This window comes from Orcinus orca, chromosome 3, assembly GCF_937001465.1.
Source record: "Orcinus orca chromosome 3, mOrcOrc1.1, whole genome shotgun sequence".
In the NCBI taxonomy this organism is placed as follows: domain Eukaryota; kingdom Metazoa; phylum Chordata; class Mammalia; order Artiodactyla; family Delphinidae; genus Orcinus; species Orcinus orca.
The window spans coordinates 141,297,715-141,318,271 of record NC_064561.1 but is presented as its reverse complement, the minus strand read 5'-3'; the positions used below and the strand labels follow the sequence as shown (position 1 = coordinate 141,318,271).

Sequence of the window (20,557 nt, the reverse complement as noted above, 5' to 3'; positions counted from 1 at the left end):
AACAGGTGTATTGTAAGAGTCCTGACAAATACTAGCTGAAGTGCTCTCTAATTTCAGGACATTTGAAGCGTATGTTTGCCCAGACATTTAATCTACGTAACTATCCTGTATATTGACTCTGGTATCCGAAGAGTTTGTTCATTCTGATTCTACCTCTCAGAAGTTATCTACCAGTATCATTCCTCACTTTTTTTTTTCATTGCCAGGCCTTCTGAGCTGGGAGAATATCCCTATTTTAGATGATTATTTCTAGTCAGGAAAAGTCAAGAATTATGGTCTTCTCTCTTGATAGCACCTTCTGCCTGCCTTTTAGCGTTTTAATAAAAGAGAATAGCAGCAGGTCTAGAATAGAAGGATGGATATTTTAGTGACTGGAGTTTATAGTTATTTCCATCTACTATGGAAGATATCATTTTTTAAAAATTAGAATTTCTTCCCATTAAACCTGTTTGGAATTATGAATATACTAAATAGCAGCAGACAGAACTCAACTGAAAGTTAAATAATAATCCACCTTCCCAAGTACATTTCAAGAAAGGCAAGGATATTGGTAAACCTATTAATACATCAATAGGTTAATAATCAATACATTAATAATCAATCATTAAAAACAGCTGCTAAAAAAGCTTCAGATAAATCAGTACCCATTTCTATTTTTAAAAAGACAAAACCTGTAACGGTTATAAGTAGATGGATACTACCTTACTATAAGAAAGACAGCCTGTATCAAACCAAGGCTGGTATTATTCTTTTTTTAAAATTTTTGGCCACACCCCGTGGCATGTGGGATCTTAGTTCCCTCACCAGGGATTGAACCCGTGCCCCCTGCATTGGCAGGCGGAGTCTTAACCACTGGACTGCCAAGGAAGTCCCAAGGCTGGTACTATTCTTAATGTAAAAACCTTACATGTATTATCTTCCATCAAAAGCAGGCCTCAAACAACTGTAACTACCAAAAGTCTCTGAGAGTTATAGCTAATGCAGTAAAACATGTTCTAGGAATAAGAGATATAATAATGGTAAGGAAGGAACAAACGTATAATTCAGTAATGACTTTAAAACTAGAAAACCTAAGAGAAACAACTGAAAAATCATTATACTAAATTAAATAGTTTCAGTAGCTTGAGAAAAAAATTTTTTAATTTATATTTCTCTAAATCAACATATACAAATACAAATATAATAGTGATCCCATTTACAACAGTGCTAAATACTGTATTTAAAAATAATGAGGAATTAATTAAATGCATGTGATACTTAAAACAAGTAAAAACATTTGAGTGATTAAAAAAAAAGTCAAATACATAGAGAATCAGAACATGTTCTTGAAGTAGGTTTTATATTTTAAAGGTACTAATTCTTCCAAAATTAATTTATAGTTTTAATGGAATATCAATAGGAAAAGCCAATGGGATTTCTTTTTGACAGCTGACAAAACTACTTTGAAGTTCAGCTAGTTTGACTTCTCTGTGTTATTCGGAAATTCAAGTTTGAGTCCACCTATCTCTGGGCACTCATTAGCTGGGATTAGCTAGGCTGGAGATAGAGTGTAAAGGTATATGAGAGGGGCAAACAACATCAGAGAGAAAAAAACCCTAATAGGCAATACTTCCACCCTTAACCCACACACCATCAGGAGCGTACTCCATCTACAAGCACACAGTATTTAACGAATGCTCCTAAAGCAAATTTATACACTGTTTTTTTTGTTTGTTTGTTTTTGCGGTACGCGGGCCTCTCTCTGTTGTGGCCTCTCCCGTTGTGGAGCACAGTCTCCGGACGCGCGGGCTCAGCGGCCAAGGCTCACGGGCACAGCCGCTCCGCGGCATGTGGGATCTTCCCGGACCGGGGCACGAACCCGTGTCCCCTGCATCGGCAGGCGGACTCTCAACCACTGCGCCACCAGGGAAGCCCTATACACTCTTAATAGACATGAACTTTAATCACATCCTGAATAAAGTTCAAGAATAATCCAAAAAATAACTTTAACATAAAATCTAAAAGTCCGACCACAGAGAATGTTTAAATAAACAATGGAACATACAGACATCAAGAATGAAGTATTAAAGAAATCTCAATGGCAAAGAAAATAAGACTAAGTAATTAAAAGGATATAACATGGTAGGTAAAGTAAAATATATGTGTGTGTATACAGAAAAAAAGGCCAGAAGACATGAAACAATAGAATGGTTATCATTAGGTCTTGGGATTTTTTTTAAACCAGTATTTTCCAAGTTTTAAAAATCAGAAAGAGATAGCCAGTTCATATGTAAGAAATATTTGAATCAAATATAAGAAAATCAAGAAGATACTATATTAGTTAGCTGCTGTTTCAACAAAAGTTGATGTATACCTGTTCATTGTCCCTTGTGTGCGTTCCTGCAGAAATTCTATCCATTATTTTTTCGTTTCCAGTTCTTAATGAGGTCTCAACAAGGTACTCCTTAACTTTGCTCTCCAAAACCACACCAGGACGCCAAAGTAATTGGTCTTCATTTTCATACACTGATAAAGAAAATCCCATCAACACATTAAAAATAGTGAACACACTTTAAGATGTATACAAAACTGTTTTTCCTCTTCCTATACAAGTAACTAACTTTGAGGACACCAGTAATTTGATTGTCTGGCAAGCTGAGTCTTTCATTAGTAAAGGTTTAAAACAATTTTTTTTTTAACTTTATTAAGGTCCAAGTATTCCAGTCACTAGAGCAAGTAGCTGTTTTGGTGATTGGATTTACTAACAAGTTAGAAAGCTTTCTATGCCTAGTAGTCTAATATAAAACCTAGTAGTGGTGTCTTACATTCTTCTAATGAGGGGGTAAAAATAACCTGTGTAAATTCTTTAATAAACTTATTACAATTTTCTCTTAAACTCCCTAAATGGCTCTATGAAAATGTCTACAGGTTAAAAATTGCAAACAAATTAAAACAAACAAAAATAAATAACAATCAAAATATCTGCCAATACTGAAATACCTAGGAAAGATATAGTTTTCCTTTACTGATTTCTTCCCAAAAGGTAAATTTTTATTTTAAAAAGCAAAAAAATAAAATAAAATAAAAAGGAAGCAGACTAATTAAAAATGGAAAACAATGATAAACAGTAAGATAAGTAAACTTTCCACCTCTTAGAGAAGCTGATATTTAGTAAGCGAAATGACACTAAAACAAACTGTATATTTTATTAACGCAAACACTGTTGCCATACTGAAGGTTTCTACTTCACACAATAAAGTCATACAGATAGCCCAAGTATTTATCCCATTGCTTCCATTCTTCAATTGTAAAATAACTACTAAATATAGCAAATAAAAGTAATTTACTGAGAGCTCACTATGCAGCGGAGACGGTGGTAAGTGCTTTACATTCACAACTGTATAAGGCAGGCATTTCTATTCCCAATGAGCAGGAAAGTTAAAAATAAAGTGTGCCTGTGAAGCAATAAGACTGACTTTTGAGGTAAGTTTCTGGAACCAGTTTCATAAAGAAACTTTAGTCAAAACTGAAATAGGTAATATAGTTTGAGTTTATTCCCTCAAAAGATAGAGAAGGTATACGTTCCTTTCTGAAGGTGTAGAACTGAGAGAATATTACCTCCGCTATGTTTCATCTAAGGACCAGCAGCTGCTGAGCATGTACTTTTGCCCACGGCCAAATCTACGTGTTTCCCAAGTTTGGCTAGGAAGGTGCACCTGGATTTTTACTTCCCACCACCTCACCCCTCCATATTTTCAGAACCAGCTATAGTTGGAATCTACCAAAAATGTGAGGAAAACTGATTACACTTAAGTAGGGGTATATAACAAAAGCAACAGAATCTTTACATTCTACCACCTTATCTTTCAGGGCTGGGGCAAGAGAATTTCTTCTAGCTTCTTTTTTCCTTAAGTGTTTCTTCCCAAGAGGATTATATTCCTAATGTTCTCATTATCTCAGGTGATAGGATGCTACCAACTTCCACTGCAGTGGGATGTAGGCCAAAGAGCTGTACTTTAAGAGCAGCTCCACTATTTTAACAGGTGCTTAGCATACTGAGTTAAGAAGCACTGTAAGGGGCCAGGGTTGGGGGGAAGGGGGCGGTAGTTCTCTGAGTCTCATGGTTAATTAATCTCATGATACATTACTCCTAAGTCAGGCCTAATTCTTCCCTGACTCCAAATCTGTCTTTATACTCACAGGATGAGCATACAATCAGATATTTAAATAAACATATCGAGTGGTAATTTGGCTTACCAAATATTATCAAAATTAAAAGGCTTCCTCACCTTTCTCATTACCAGCATACTCTCCAAGATAAGGTGGAATCTCTGCTTGATATTGTAAACCAATCATTATTTCCTACAGGAAAATTTAGAAGTAAAAACAACTTATTACAAAAGTAAATACTGAAAAAAAATGTTCCAATTCATTAATCAGTTACTACAAATCTAAAGTTATCTCACAAAATTATCGTAAATTATTTCAGAAGTGTTTTTAAAAGCTACTTTAATCCAAATGGTCTACTAAATTATGATGGTAACTTAACATACCTTCCTCAAATCTTCAGGTGAGTTACCACTGTCTGTTTCAACATCTTCAACCTCTGATTCTTTATCTCCATCACACGTAGTATTTGCTTAAAAGAAGAAAGTTAAATTTTAAAAAAGGGTTTTGTTGCCTATTTTTGCAGCACTTGAAAGAGTGCCTGATATTTTATATTTTACTTATGATAAAAATTTGTTGAATAAATGAGATCAGCACAAATATACTAAACCTCTTGTACTATTCTCACATTTTGAAACTAGTCAAAACAAGACACTGAAAACACGAAGAAAGTGCATAATATCCTTATAATTATCTGGTGTACGGTCATATAGTTTGGAGAGGCAAGAGGAAAACCACTACGGTCCCCTTAAAAAAAGAAGGTAAAGCACTAGATTACACTGATTACATTAATCCAGAGTGAGACATACACAATGAGCTGCACATTGAGTCCATAAAAATTATCGTTTAGCACACATATGTGTATGTGTATTGGAACTTGTTATCTGAACAGTTCTTCTACCATAAAAATACCTGAGAAATAAGCAAGATTGCATATAAGAAATTATTTCAGTTCAAAGACCTTTTAAATATTACTGATATACATTAAGGGATAACACCAAGAACTAAAAGAAAAGGATTAAATAAATCACTAAAAATAAAAAATACTTTTGGAGCAACTGATGGTAGTTTTCAAACTGACAGTAGTTTATCAGGAGAGTAAGAGCCTTTTAACAGAAATCCAAAAAATGTCTATAAAATTTCATGGCTGAACTAAGATTGGTTGCCCTAGCAACAGATGAGTCTTGGGAAAGAAAACAGCCCTGCAAAACCAAGCAAATGCTTTCGTTTTTAAAGAGCATATTAGTTTACATCTCCCCCAATAAAAAAAGGTTATAATCTTGTTCAGATTATAATAGTATTTTATTTCAATTAAGTAAAACACTCAGATATTCTGACATAACTACTGAATGTAACAAAATGTACTCAAGCTACAGTATCAGTGCTACTACTAATCAGTAATGATTGGATTTCTTACATCGTAAAGGTCTAGGGAAGAAATCGGAAGTTTCATGGGAAGTCACAGATGGTGTCAGATCATCTGCAGAAGACTGAGTTTCCTCATCATCACCTGACAATAGGTCTTTTGCTATTTCCTCCTATAAGAATAGGAATGCAATGCTAGGGTTAGAAATGATTACATCCCATCAATTTTGAAAAAAAAAGTCTTTATAACATTATTCATAAACATTATGGTATTATAATACAATTAAGAACTAACTGAAGTCTCAGTTTTGAGAAAAGTAAATTTGAAATTCTCCTATAATTTACTTCACGTACACAATTAGTTAATAACATTTACTAATTATATATAATATTAATGCTATACTATTATACATTTATGATATAACAAACAATTTTCTTAATTTGTGGGTATGTAAAGAACTTCTCTGAAGCGGTAGACTAATTTTTAGTGAATTTACAACAAAAATAATCTTACTTCTAAGTGGTTAAAAATTAAACTCACTTTCTGCCAACTTAAATAACTAAAAGAAAACAAAAAAGTCTCCAAACTCCACTCTTCTGATAATTTTTTAGAAGTCCAACTAATGCACCACTCCGATCAGTGATATAATTTTAAAAGAAACAGTTCAGAATTAATTTTTATGTAAGTATATAGTCATCCTTGTGCCTGGTACATAGTAGGCACTCAATATTTGCTGAATGACTATGGTCATTAAGGTTTTTGGTACATTAATATCACATTTAATTGAAAAGTGGGAACAACATAACTCACAGGAAGATGTGGAGTCCTCTCCCTGCCTGAGACCTGAAAGATGAGGAAAGTTTCCCAGGGATCTGTTAGCAGAGACCATGACTGAATTCTCCTTGGCAGGGACTAGGCCTCCCCTACAACCAGCCTATGTTAAAGATGTATCACTGAGGCCTTGGCTGCTATGGTCTCTGTCACTCCCAGAGCCCAAGAAAACAGAACTTCTCTCCAACCACTCCATGCCTAAGCCAGATTGGTTTGAAAACTTCTGGGGGATTCATTAATCAATGCATTCAAGTGTCCACAGGATCAAAAGAAGTTAGGGCAAAATCTAAGTTTAGATACAGTATGTCTACACAGGAAAGATAAAAAGTTATGGAAGAATACTCAAATATGCAAAGTATTATGAAGCTATTACTACTTCTAAAGTAGTGAGATCAAAGCCAAACAATATTCAAATCAGTCACCAAAATGATAAGAGCAATGCATCCATAAGAAGTTTACAATTCAGAATTATGAAATGCTTTAAATTAAACTAATAAAAACAGTCAATGGTAACAGATCTGGAATTTTTTTCTACATGCTTGTACTTACTTTGTCTAGTGTCATATCTGGTAGTTCATCTGCAAGTTCACTTGGGGAGCTATTTGCACTGGAATTTGCAACTGCTGGAATTGTAGGTTCATAGCCATAGAATGCCAATAAATCTTCTAGAGGCATGTTTCCTTCCTATTCAAGCCAGAACACAAACATGAACTCAGCAGATGCCACAATGCTGAACCTCAGATAAACCTTGATGCCATTAATGTTCATAAAGCACATTATCAAAACAGCAGGACCAAATCAAAACCAAGTTTTAGTTTTGCTTTTTGTAACTGTATCCAGAAAACAGGATCAAACACCTAGAGCTATAATTAATATATGAACAAAAGTCTAACAATTAACATCTTAATTTTCATTTTCCAGCATCATTTTACTTTTTAAAAACTTCCTCAAATATTTGCCTTCATGCAGACTTTTTTTTCGCTTTTATATTACTATAACGATTCGCCTTGAAAACATTTCCGATTAATCAATCAATAACTTCACATAATTTTTAGCTTGTTTCCTTGCAATTAACAGTTGACCACTTGGTTTATTCTTCATGTTATTTGGAAGATACCTAATGAGAAAACCTTTGCTGAACATTTACTAACACTATTATGTTTATATATTAATGTTCAAGACACAGTTATCCTTTGATATTCCTACTACTGTCTCTATATTCTGTACCAGTTGTTTTTTTCCCACAACTGTCTGATGAAGTTTGCATTACCACCATCTTACAGATGAGAAAATTGAGGCTTAATTCTGGGTTCGAATCCCAGGCCCCCAAGTTCTCTTACTGGCAGTGCTGCTTTGATAAAATTACAGACTCTGGCTGCAGGACTACCTGTGTTATGAATACTTATGCCATGCCACATAGTGGCACCCAGTCATTGTTTTTTCCCTCCACTAATCTGAAAATAAGTGCTATATTTCCTTTTTTAAAGTAGTTTAATTCAACCACTAAAATGCATAGAACTGTTTATAATTATCATTTAAATGACTTCAAAACCATATATTCATGAACTAGTTAATTTCTTAAATATTTTAAAGACGCTTATGTCCATCTATTAAGAGATTCACTTTTAAAACTAGCTTACGGTTTAATTTTCCCTTTAAAAAAAAAAATCTAAGTCATGAAGCACACAGCATGAAAGCAGAGTATGCAACACATGCCTACAGTTGATCACAAAGTGAGCTGAGGAGAGCCAGTGATGTCTCCCAGAGAGCCAGCTGGCTGCCCACCAGGGCCCACAAGGGACACAGGTTCTGGGGGTCCCTAAGAATTGGCCTTCACCTTTGCAGTATAGAACTTACATTTTTCACTATGCCTGAATGAAACAGATTCATGTTATGAGATTAGAATAAGGTATATGACAGAATGCTAATTTGTGAATCTGCAGTAGCAGACATGCACCTTTCCAATGACCATGCCACTCATGAAATCTTTTCAGCTTGGAAGTGGAATCAGTAAAAAGCTGCTTTAGGAGCATGGACAAATTCAGCACAAATTAAGTTGGATGGTCAGGATGGACAGAAATTCACCCATGCCACGGGAAAACCTCATGAAGTATTCTTCTCCCAAATGAAAGAACCCCTCGAAGGTGCCAGAACCACATTGAGAGTTTCTCCAGTCCTGCTCCTTGCAGAGTCCATGCAGCCCATTCCCTCTGGTTCACACTAGTTGTAAGAGGAGACTGGTTACAGCCTTTGCCAACCACCTGTTAGCAATATTTCTCCAAAACTTTACAGTTTCAGATTCCCTCCATGAACTGGGGAGATGGCAACTTTCACTCGTCATGCACTGACAGTCCATCTTCCCATCAACACAGCATTTACTGAGCTCTAGGTACCATGTGAAGGACTACTGGCTATGGGTAAAGAAATACAATTTCCAAAAACAAAAAAGAAATCCCTGCTCTCAAGAAATTCAGTCTTGGTGGAAGGAACTGATAAGTTAACAACTGTAAAACATGGTGCTAGCTGCTTTAATCAGTTCTGGAATTGGTGCTATGAAATGGTAGGTACAGAGAAGGGAAGACCTACGCTCCAGGAATAATAGTATATGGTAGGGAAGTATCACACAGAGGACAAAGACTGAGCTAAGTCTTGAAAGATGAAGAGGCTTTTAACAGATAGGGTTGTGTGCTAGGGACTTGTGGTTCATCGTCAGAAACACTGACTGAGCAGTGACTGTGCCAGGAGCCCACTGTGCCAGGTGCTGGTATGAAACACAGGTCTTGCCCTTCTACAACTTACAGACTAGGGGGATACTAACAATACTCAAATATGGAACTGCCAATTAAGATGCGTGCAAAAGGAATCAATAGGGTCCTGAGACACAGAATTATGTGGAGGGCCTACTGTCATAGGGTTACAGAGTCAGACAGTGAATGACTTCAGCTGAGGCCCGAAGTCTGAGAAGTGACCAATCCTGTGAGGAGCATTCCAGGCAAAGGAAACAACACACTTGAGGCCTGAATATGGTTTTCCACTAAGCCAATGGCCAGAGCACAGAGAGTAGAATGAAGAATGGCTCAAGAGGTGATTAGAAAGACAAGCAGAGGCAGATCACAAAAGGCCTCATGGGAAAGAAACTTGGACTTCATACTCCCAGGGCAATGGGAAGCCATTGGAGAATTATAAAACTGGAGTGACATGACTTTATTTCTTCTTAAATCCTGGGCAGCTGTATGAAGAAAAGTTTGGGGAGATGAAGAGGGAAGAGAAAAGCAGGGAGACCACTTAGGAGTTGCATGCTGGGTTAGGGTAGTGATACAGACATGGAGAGAAGTGAATAGATGAGATGTATTCTGAGGTGTAATCAAATGGGCTACTGGAGTAAAAGGGAGAAAGAAGGACAACTCCCCAGATTTCTATCTGAGCAACTGCCTATCGTGGTAACTTTTACTGAGGTAGAAAAGACTAAAGGAAGGAAAGGTTTATGAAGGAAAAACATTAAGAGCTCTGCAGAGGGACTTCCCTGGTGGTGCAGCGATTAAGAATCCGCCTGCCAATGCAGGGGACACGGGTTCAAGCACTGGTCCAGAAAGATCCCACATGCCGCGGAGCAACTAAGTCCGTGCGCCACAACTACTGAGCCTGCGCTCTAGAGCCCGCGAGCCACAACTACTGAAGCCCGCGTGCCTAGAGACCATGCTCCACAACAAGAGAAGCCACTGCAATGAGAAGCCCACGCACCACAACGAAGAATAGGCCCCGCTCACCGCAACTAGAGAAAGCCCGTGTGCAGCAAAAAACATCCAACTCAGCCAAAAATAAAAAAAAAATAATTAAAAAAAACAAAATGTTTGAGAGGAGAAGAATACGGTGAATTTCATAATTTAAAAAAAAAGAGTTCTGCAGAGGACACAAAGTTAAGTTTGAGAGGACTATGAAACATCCAAGTGGAAAAGTCAAGTTGGCTAAGAGCCTGGAGCTCAGAGGATCAGGCTGGGCTAAAGATATAAATCTGGCATTCATTAGCATCTAGATGATATTTAAAGCCACAGGAGTAGATGAGCTCACTCAGGGAGAGAGTAAAGAGAAGGGGATCTATGCTTTATTAGAAGAATTTTCAGATATATTACCCTACAGGCAATGGGACACGTCTAGAAAATTTTAGGTATGATTTGCATTTTGAAAAAGACATCCTAGGGGGAGTAGAAGAATAAGAGCCTGAACTAAGAAGGGAATTAAAGAATCTATTTCTTGACTTACGTGATAGAGGGAATGTAGGTAACACAGGAGTCTAAGTGGATTGCCCATTTCTGGCCTGAGAAGGTTAAATAGCTACAGCATCATTATAAGACCAAAACAAAAGACAAATAAACTTAAGGGTAGAGGGTGGGACAGTAGATGATTTAAGGTGAAAGTCGAAGCACTGGGCTTGAATGAGTTATCCAGAAGAGGAATACAGAGTGAGAAGACAAAAGCTAGAACCCTGGGGAATACCATCAATTAAAATGAGGGTAAAGAAAGAAAAGTCCATAAGTACTACAGAGGGAAACACCAGAGGGTAGAAGTAGAACTAGGAGAAAATGCAGGATTATATAAGTTAAGAAAGAAGCAAGGGTGGAGAAACCACGGATGGTCACTTGGGTCAAATATCAAAGAGAGATCAAGCAAGATAAAGCAGACGTGAATTCTTTGTATCTGTCAATCAAGAATATTGGCGACCTTACAACCTGTTGGGAGAAGCAAAGTTGAGGACTGAATGGGAGGGGAGAAAGTACATACACTATAAAAAGAGAATGTTGAAGGGCAACACAGGGTCAAAACAGAATTTCCAAATGTGGGAAATATATGAGTAGGAGGCCATACTGAAATAAAAAAAATAAGTAGAAGAATAAACTGAGGGCTAAAGGGGTGGAATCTAGGGACTAGCCTGGGATGTGGAAGATACTTTTGGGACCGGAGAGAAGGAAGGAAGAATTAGCATAAAAGTTAAGTTTGCATGTGTGAGGCAAACAGGAGGTTCTGGGTAGTCATTCACGAAAATCCTACTTTCTCTACAGACACACAAGCATGATCATCTGTTGAGGGAGAAGGTGACCTTCTTTGTGGAAACCTCCTTAATACAGTCAAAGGATGACACTGTAATGACCCCTAGAAGGGGCTGGTGCCAAAACACAGAAATTATCTGTACTAAAACTTTGAAGCAAAACTGGAGAAGATTAATCCAGTCTCTGAAGCACTTTACAAATGAGCTTTCTGTTAGAGCCTATTAATAAAGCACTTAGTCCTTTGAAGCACAGAAGAAATGTTTTCAAAATTGAATTAGCAAATCTCAAAGTCTCTGAGGATCTGTGGTGGCTAGATCAGCTTAGAAGTTTGATCTAGCACCTTATCCCAGGGATGAGGATTTTTCTCTTCTACAATATTTCTCAGGCATTTTGTTGAACCTATTTAAATTTCAAGGGACACATCTGAGTCCAGTCACACTTATAAATGAACTGTTTTGTAAGTCAAAGGATTTGTAACAGGAAGAGCACAATATTTAGAGGCAGAGGACTCACTAATTGCTAACTACTACTGTGGGCAAATCACCTAACCTCTCTCACCTCTATTTCCTCATCTGTAAATAGAAAAACACATTATTTCATTAATCCTATGATGCATAACCTCACATATCAGAAATCAGGATGCACCTCATTACCACTGTACAAATTTCTCATAGTAATGTCCCTCCCTGCTCCCATCTATGCTACTTCTAAATCTACGGTACATCTTACAATCAACAAGGCCTCTGAGCCAAGGAAATAACGCTAATACTTGTCTGACACACCTGATGGTGTTGCTGAATGGGTCAAATGACACTGTCTAAATGAGGTACAAATTAATTTTCACATAACACCAGTCTGGTATCTTATAATACTGGATGCAAAACCGCATACATATAACTTTTTAAAATGCTTTAAAAATAAATCAGTAAGGACCTAGATCAAAGTCTCATTTCACAATGCATATCAGAGGAGAAATCTATATATTAATAAAGGCAGAAATGTAAATTACTTTTTTAAAAGTTATAGGTCTAAATCTAGGATTATTAAATTAAAACCTCTCAGGAAACAGTAATGTGAATAAATTAAAATGTAGAACGATATAACATAAACCTTATTTTAGTATGGTTAATAACTAAAATCTTGTCACGTATTCTCTATACTTACCAAAGTGCTACCGTAAGAAAACTCATTTTGTACCGCTCTTATTTTCCATAACATATAATGTACTAAAAATTTGTAAGCACCAAAATAAAGGCCATATGTATAGACTATCAAATTTATTTACTATGAGCATAACAACTTGTAGTTTTCTTAAACATTAACACCAAGGCTCTAAGGCTGTTACCATGTACCAACACCTAAATCACTGTTCCAATAATATAAGATTAATACATTATTTTAAATTGTATAGAAATAATTTCAAACTTCTTCTAAAAATACAATGATCTTTACTCTTTATATTTGTGTCTCTATCTACTGTTTCTTTTCTTTGTTTTCATGTTTCATTAAACATCAATAAAGAACAGAGACCACATCTACACAGTTATGCTTTACTGCAGATAAGAATCACAGTTCAGATGAAGTGAGCAGTCAGTCACTCTTAGAAACAGCTCCTCTTGTCCCTTGCTCAATGAGAGAAGGATTAGCCTTCTGAGCAAGGACACAGCTCTTAGGTCTTCACTAGAATTTGTTTAAAAATCACCTGGATTGTTCTGTCTCAATTTCCAAGAATGCGACAAAATGCCAAGAAGCAAAACTGCCTAAGTACAGAGAAGTTGAAACATTTAAAGGCCTGTAATTTTTCAGAATCTACAAATTCAGTGACAGGTATCATTACAAAGATTTAATTACTGGAGTTTACTAAACAAAATGAAAATCACAGGAATAGAAACTAGGTATTTCTGTGAACAGCTAAGTGAGTAACTCTTTGCTGTTGATTATTTCTCTATATCTTTCCTATTTTCTTTTAAAACTCACCACACAGATTAAAGCAGCTATTACTATAATCTCTGGGAGAAGAAAACCTACAAATCTGAAAAACAAAATTTTACCAGCCCATAAAAATCTCTACGAGATTACCCATACTCAAGTAGGAACTACATTAACACATTAAATGAAATTTTAAATTCTTACTAGTTTACTGACAAAACATCTATTTGTGTGGTTAAAGCACAGTCTAGCACATTTATATTATTTTCTTACGTCATGCTGTAAATAGACTGCTGTCTCCCTATCTTTAACAGCAAACACATAATTAAGGAAGGTGCATTATGAGACCACCTGGGACTTTTGACCAAGTCCAGAGCAGTGTCCTGACATAAAAAACTACAGGAGAGAAGTATGTATTCTAAGAAGCCTTCCATGAACTTCCACATGAGGCTAAACACCTTTTACTAGACATAAATCCTTTCTCCCATAGCTCTCACTGCTTACTGCTTTCATAGTTCTTAGCAGAGGACATCAAAAAAATCTTTGCTCTCATTTGTCACCCCACACTAGACCATAAGCTCCCAGAGATCAGAAACATTGTCAAATTGCTCATTTTTGCCATCCCAGGACCCACCACAGTCCTTGGCTTAGTGATAATGCTAGCTGGATTATAATTCTCAATTTTTCTAGGCTACCTACTCATAAGAGGTAGAAACGAATTCCCTGAATAAAGTCAAGGCAGAGCTTGAGACTCTTGGGTATCTTCTCTCATCAACAGGCAACAACTTATCATCACCCCTGAAAGAAGTGATAGGTAAGACTTTTCTTCTTGATTATTTCCTAACAATTTTATCTCTATATTCCCAAATCTGTTTGGCTTTTATAGGAGATATATGTATTTTTTTAAATGATTAAATCTAACTGCAACCATGTTGGATTAATCTGCCAAAGGAATAAACATGTTTAGAAGATTTCAGGTCTACAGGAGCAAGCCTGGGGTCTAGGCCCTGAAGACTCTGCTTCTGTTTCCCTGTGTGTTAAGATGAAAGAAGAAATGCCATAATAGCACAGCCCTGCCTCACAAAGATAGCAGAAGAGATTACTTAAGAATGTGCTTTGTCTTCTTCAAGAAAAAGAAGTATGAAAACTCAGTATTATTCCTGAAAACTTTTGTTATTCTGGGCTGATCAGAAATTTGCAAATAAGGTTAATTTACAGATAAGTATAATCTTTTCAAGGAACCCCTCTCTCTGTAGTTCCTGGTATAAATATATGTTTAAAATCCAGTTCATTTGAATTTATACTGATTTGGGGTTTTAAAAGTTATAAACTACATTTACCTTCCCGACTTTCTAAAAGATGACTGGGTGGGAAGGAAACAGGATATTACTAATTCAAATTTAAAAACAGAGTAAAACTTTTTCTCTCTCAATTTCCTTATAGTAATCCATCAGATTTTAAGTTTCTTGAAGGAGAACTTCTCCCTGTATCTACTGCAGTGCAGTGCTTAGTTAAACTCAAGTTTGCCCCTCAGTAAAATAGTGTGATATAATGCAAAGAGGCTGGGCTAGGATTCAGAACTAAGTTTCCTACAGTTCTCTATATCTCAATATTCTCATCTGTAAATGTACCTAGTTCATTGTCCTGGTACAAACTTAAAAACAGGTTAACAAACATAAAATAATTTTTAAAAGTTATATGAAAATGTACTTATTAGGCTATCCTTCAAAATAATAAGAAAAGCAGTAACTTTCTGTACAAGTTAGGTCAAAAGGAAATACGCTGATACTATTTTTTTAATTGAAGTATAGTTGACTTACAATGTTGTGTTAGTTTCAGGTGTACAGCCAAGTGATTCAGCTATTTATATATATGTGTGTGTGTATATATCTTCTTATAAATATGTGTGTGTATATATATATTCTTCTTCAGATTCTTTTCCATTATACACTATTACAAGATACAGTTCCCTGTGCTATACAGTAGATCCTTTGATACTATTTTTATTTCAGGTAGGTTATAAATAATTTATAATAGAATGTCAAAATCTTTACTATAAGTTTGTATTAAAATACTAAAGTAAAATCCTTTACCTTTTCTAAGTCTTCAATTTCAGAACTGAAGTTTTTACCCTCATCCATCATTTCCTCTTCTTCAAGAGTTCTTTCATCATCATAGTCATGGACCAACATCTCAGCAGTGGGGTCAAAATCATGATCCTCAGACGACAAAGACCCAACTGGAAGGAAACAAACTGAATCACTTTACAGGTTCACAAGGCTATTTACAAAAGAAAATAACTTGTGTTCTACTGCCAGTTCCTTAATACACTTGTCTAAAAGCAGTAGAAAAATGTGAGATGGATTATGAAAGGAAGACTTCACAAGTCTTACATAGTGAGGCTAAAAACTTCAGTAGAAGGGAATATTAACTTTACTCAAATTCTAACCTTCAAATAAAGGTTCAAATCACAACAGAAATGTGGTTTTTAGAACAAATACAAATTTCTGTGAAGCAGCTATACAGCAATTCAGTCTTCAAAAGCACTACCTCACTTTTCACGTCTATAACAGTATTTCAAGCTCCCCAGCATTAAACCATAAAAGCATGCTTTTCTTTGGACTACTAATAAAGTTCTTAAGGTTATGTGAAGGGAATACAGAAAATCATATCTAAGAGCTTTGGAAGAGTATCCCATTGCAAGTTGTTTTAGTCAATTCCAACTTGTTTATAAGATGGTAATGCTTGGGAATTCCCTGGTGGTCCAGTGGTTAGGACTCTGCACTTCCACCACAGGGGGGATGGGTTCGATCCCTGGTTGGTAACTAAGATCCTGCAAGCCACGTGGTGTGGCCAAAAAAAAAAAAAAAAAAAAAGATGGTAATGCTTTTTAATGGCAAATCTGAAGTCAACAGGATACCCTGAAAACCAAATGGAGAAATGAATACTATCCATAATCCCGAGAAAATGAAGTCAAATTTATGAAAAACAGGATTTTCTCCATTTGTTTTACTCTACTATGTAATTTAATTAGATCACTCTCAGAGCAGGCAAGGAAAGAAGTATTAGAATCTTGGAGTGGAGAAAGGGAGAAGTGGAAGGAAGCATATTCAACACAAAAAGTTTGATGTGTTTTTAGTCAAGCTATTTAATATTTTAAACATTTAAGGACATTAAGATCATTACCAAAACACTGAACTAGACCAAAGATTTTTCACTATGGAAAAAAACACAGACAATTCAATGTTTCTGATTCTGAGTTCAGAGAACTCTAATCATTAGCCCTAAAAATAATAAAATTCCTATGGGACTCTATTCTTTAGGAGGTTTACATTATAATGTTATTTTTTGAATGCTGAAAGATATTAACCTGCTCATTTTAAAAGCCTGTTGAAGTATAGGTAGTTTAAGTTAATTTTAGAGAAAGATGAATATTTGTTAAATAGCTGAAAAGCAGAACATCAACCATTACAAATTTTCTTTGAGGAATTCCAGGAAACTTTTGGGGTATGCCAAAGTGTAAGGTATGAAGTAGATGGTAACTTTTCTATCTCTTTGAAAGCAGAGCTCTACCCTCTTTCTAATCCACGTATCACTTGGCACACTTTAAGGCTTCCCCTGAAAGACGAAAGTATTCATTCAATAACAGCCAGAAACAGAAGGGCCTGAGGGTCTACTCTTGGCTTTGTCCCTGGCTTTCTGGGACCTGAGGCAAGTCATTTAAACCCTCGGGGCCTGGGTCCAGTTTTTCATTTATAAAATTCATAGGGTTGGTTTAATGACCTCTAGTCTCTTCCGGTTCTAAAATGTTCTTAAAAATTGGCTAATTGATTATAAACAAGTTATAAGTTTGTTTAAACACCAAAACCACACTTTTTGCTTTTTATTTAGATGGCAACTTCTTAAAAGCAGACAGTGATACAAAATGGAAAAATTCCATTATCATCCAGATGTTTGGCATCATGTACATAAATATTCTTTCCCTGAAATCAGCTATAACAAAGAAATGTTTGTCTCAAAATTAGAGAAACTTAAAACAATTTTTAAATGTAAAGACATAGCTATTTTCAAAATAGCCACAAATTTCTTCTACTTGATGTTAATTATTTTATAATACCTTAAACGATAATCAAGTGAGACATTAAAGGTTGACTAAAGACACGAAGTAATATGCAAGGAAATGGACTCTAAGGCAACATGTGGTAACAGAAGACTTGGGAGCCCATCCAGACTCTGCTATTAACTAGGTAACTCTCGGTAGAGTTATTTAGAAGTCTCCTCAAGTGTAAAATAAGGGAGTTGAACTAGTTCAGAGGCACTTTTCCTGGAGACTATGAGAGGGAAAAGAGGCAGCCAAAAGGGGGCTGGAAAGAGAATAAGAAACTGAAACAAAGCTGTCCTTAACATTTCAGCACATGAGGAAAGGTCTCTGCCATAGATGGGTTTCAGGGGTTCCACAAACCCCAAGGTATATGCAATTATCCATTATGTGCAGAGTTCTGGAGACAGAGTCCCTTGCTTTCATCAGATCCTGACAGGGGTTTCTAACACCAAAATGGTTAAGAAACACTGTCCTAGATGATCTAATGTTGTCTCACCTCAAAAATTCTGTATTACCACTTTTCTTTGCCAAACTCATAAAGTGTTTCTTTTAATTAGGACAGCTTTACGTAACTCTCAATTTTGCATTTAATACAATCCACAGACACTTCTCAATTATGAAAAATGTATGAGACAAAACAAGGGGAGATGGAGAGTCAGGATTAATGATCAATATAAGCACCCCCAAAGTTCTGACAAATTAAAGAGACAATTTCTCAAAAAAATTAAAATCTAAATTAAACTGCTAAAGTTAGTGGAAAGTTTGGGAAAGATTTGGGATTAACCGTTTCAGACTTGGAGAAAAAAACACGATATGTGAGAATTAAAGATCTATTACTTAAAAAGAACGTTTGTCAATTAGCAGCTCTGTAACAAAAGTATTTTTTTCAACATGCCAGATAAAAGTGAGAAAAGAGTGTAACTGTTCCTTCCTCCAACAGCTTAATTACCAAAATGAACACTGAAACCTCTTAAAAACAAATGATGAAAAACTCGCAAGACAAATTTCTGTTGGAAAAATTGAGCAATAGATCTTTGGGTCCCCATCACCCTTTGGGACCCACTGAAAAGTAAGAAAAGGGGACAAACCTGGGCTCGAACTTCCAAAAGAAGCCTAGGAGAGAAAAGAAAACGTGCGGTTAGATCGCGCAGCCAGGGAAAGAGGCAGCGCCGGCAACAGGGCGCAGAGGAGGCGGAGCCCAGCGCTCCTCCGCAGCTGCCAAAAGTGCAAGACGTAGCTTCGCTCCAATCGCTCCCGGCCCCTTTCGGGCCCCTCTTGGCTGCCTCGCCTTCCTCCCCGAGTCCGTAGTGTACAAACTCGCACACTGGGGACGAAGCCCGGTGTCTAACTGGCAACTCCAAGACTCCGCTTGGAGCTCAGCAAGTTACAAAGTAGAGAAGCACAACCCAGAGCAGTCGGCTCACAGCATCGGTCCCCCATACCCCGGCATCTCAGGAGTCCCCCAAATCCCACCTGGCTCTCCACGGCCCCAAACAACAACTCGCAACCTAACACCCTTTCCTGGAAGGGACTCACCCTGCGCATCCAGTCCACCTCCTGGGGCCCGGTAGCCCCAATTCCTGTGCTGTCCTCTGCCCCCGAGCGTAGCCAGCTCTCAACCGGACACTCGCCCCCAAACCAAAGCTCAAGCCCCCCCATACTCTCTGCGGCGTCCGGAGACGCGGATCCGCAGTCCCAGAGATGCTGGTTCCTTCCAGAGTGTTCAGTCGCTACCCGGGCCCGCCAGCGAGCCCCTCGCCCTAGCGTGCTCCTGCCGAGGGGCTTCTGCTGCGCCACCCCCTCCCCCCAAGCTCACTAGTCCCGGGGGACACGGCCAGGGCAGCTCCGCTCGCCCTGCCTCCCCCCTTAAGCTCGGAGGAAAGTGGGGCTACCGAGAGTCCATGGAGAGAGCGTCGAGGGTCTTGGTCCTCCCCGTTTACCCACAGGAGCTCCCGCACCTCCCGGGCTGCGGGGCGGGGAGTCCCGCTCGCCTCTCGCGAAGCCCAGCGGCCGCGCATCCCGCTCGCCTCCGCGCCCGGAGCAAAGTGGAGCTTGAGGTTCCTTCGCACCGCAGCCTGGACCCAATGGGCCGGGGGCACAGAACACTCCTCCAGCAGGGCAGTGGCGCAGCCCGCTCCCCGCTTTGCAATCCGGCCGCGGAGGGGGGGGATCGGCCGGTTTCCACCCACCCCGGCCCCAGGAGGCGGCGCGGAGGCTCCGGCGGCCCGCGTCAGCTGCCCGGGGGCACGGCACGGCGGCGTCCGCGGGCCGGGGTTCGCTGCCGCCGGCCGCCGCCTCCCGTCCGGCCCCGTCGCCCGGCCGGGTCGGGGCAGGAGCCGCCGCGGCCTAGTCCCGGAGGGAGACAGCTCCCGCGCCCGCTCCCGCCCCCCGGCCGGCCCCGCCGCCGCCCGTCGCCGCCCCGCGGCCCCGCGCCGCCACGCCGCCCCCCGTAGGGCCGCGGGAAGGGCCCCGGGTCCCCCAAGCCGGCTCGGGGACCGCGGGAGGCCGCCGGGCACCCGCTCCAGCCCGGCCGCTCCTGCCCGGTTTCCCTGCTCACCTCCGCCATATTGGTACCTTTAGGGCGAACGAGCAGCGCCGAGCCCAGTCCCCGGATGGGGAGCCTGAGCCAATAGCAGCCGCCGCCGCCGCCGCCGCCGCCGCGGTCCGCCCGGCACCCGCCCGGCGGCGGAGGCGGCTCGGCCCCTTATAGGGCAGGGCGGCCCGCGACACCCCCGGCCCGCTCGCAAGCCCACCCCATCCGGCGCCCCTCGCCGCGCCCCGCGCCCGCTGCGGGCGCCTCGACCCGCACCCGCACTCACCCGCCCTTCGCCTCTCGGCTGGAGTAAAGTTCCTGCCGAATTGGAGACAGACGGGGGACGGATGGAAACATCGGCGCAGGACAGACCCATGTCCACCCAGTCGAGGCCCAAGAACCGGCCGGGGTGGCTGCGGACCGACCGACAGACGCTCCGGTCCGGGAGGGCGTTGGGGAGAGGGGCAAGAGACTTGGAGGGACAACTCGACAGACTTCCCCAAGTAAGAAGAGAGGAGGTGGTGGATGGCCGAGAGGAAGCCCCGAGAAATGGAAGAAGTGGCTGATGGACTGCAGTGTCAGTCCAGAATGAGAGGACAGCGACC

At 39.4% G+C, this 20,557-nt stretch overlaps 1 protein-coding gene across 2 annotated transcripts in view; it reads right to left on the bottom strand.

The window, feature by feature from the left end:
- MIER3 (MIER family member 3) overlaps positions 1–20,086 on the bottom strand; it is a 30,339-nt gene extending 10,253 nt beyond the window's left edge. The window contains exons 1-8 of one of the 2 annotated variants that reach the window (XM_012534938.3): positions 19,977–20,086; positions 18,508–18,532; positions 15,411–15,556; positions 6,893–7,027; positions 5,564–5,684; positions 4,533–4,618; positions 4,269–4,341; positions 2,354–2,505 (exon numbers count right to left, since the gene is read on the bottom strand). In XM_012534938.3, the coding sequence (XP_012390392.1) occupies positions 2,354–2,505; positions 4,269–4,341; positions 4,533–4,618; positions 5,564–5,684; positions 6,893–7,027; positions 15,411–15,556; positions 18,508–18,532; positions 19,977–19,985 (747 nt within the window). In that variant the 5' untranslated portion in view covers positions 19,986–20,086. Of the gene's footprint in view, positions 1–2,353; positions 2,506–4,268; positions 4,342–4,532; positions 4,619–5,563; positions 5,685–6,892; positions 7,028–15,410; positions 15,557–18,507; positions 18,533–18,955; positions 19,904–19,976 lie in introns of those variants that run through there. The other variant, XM_033437872.2, reaches the window with a different exon arrangement.
- Positions 20,087–20,557: the final 471 nt, after the last annotated feature.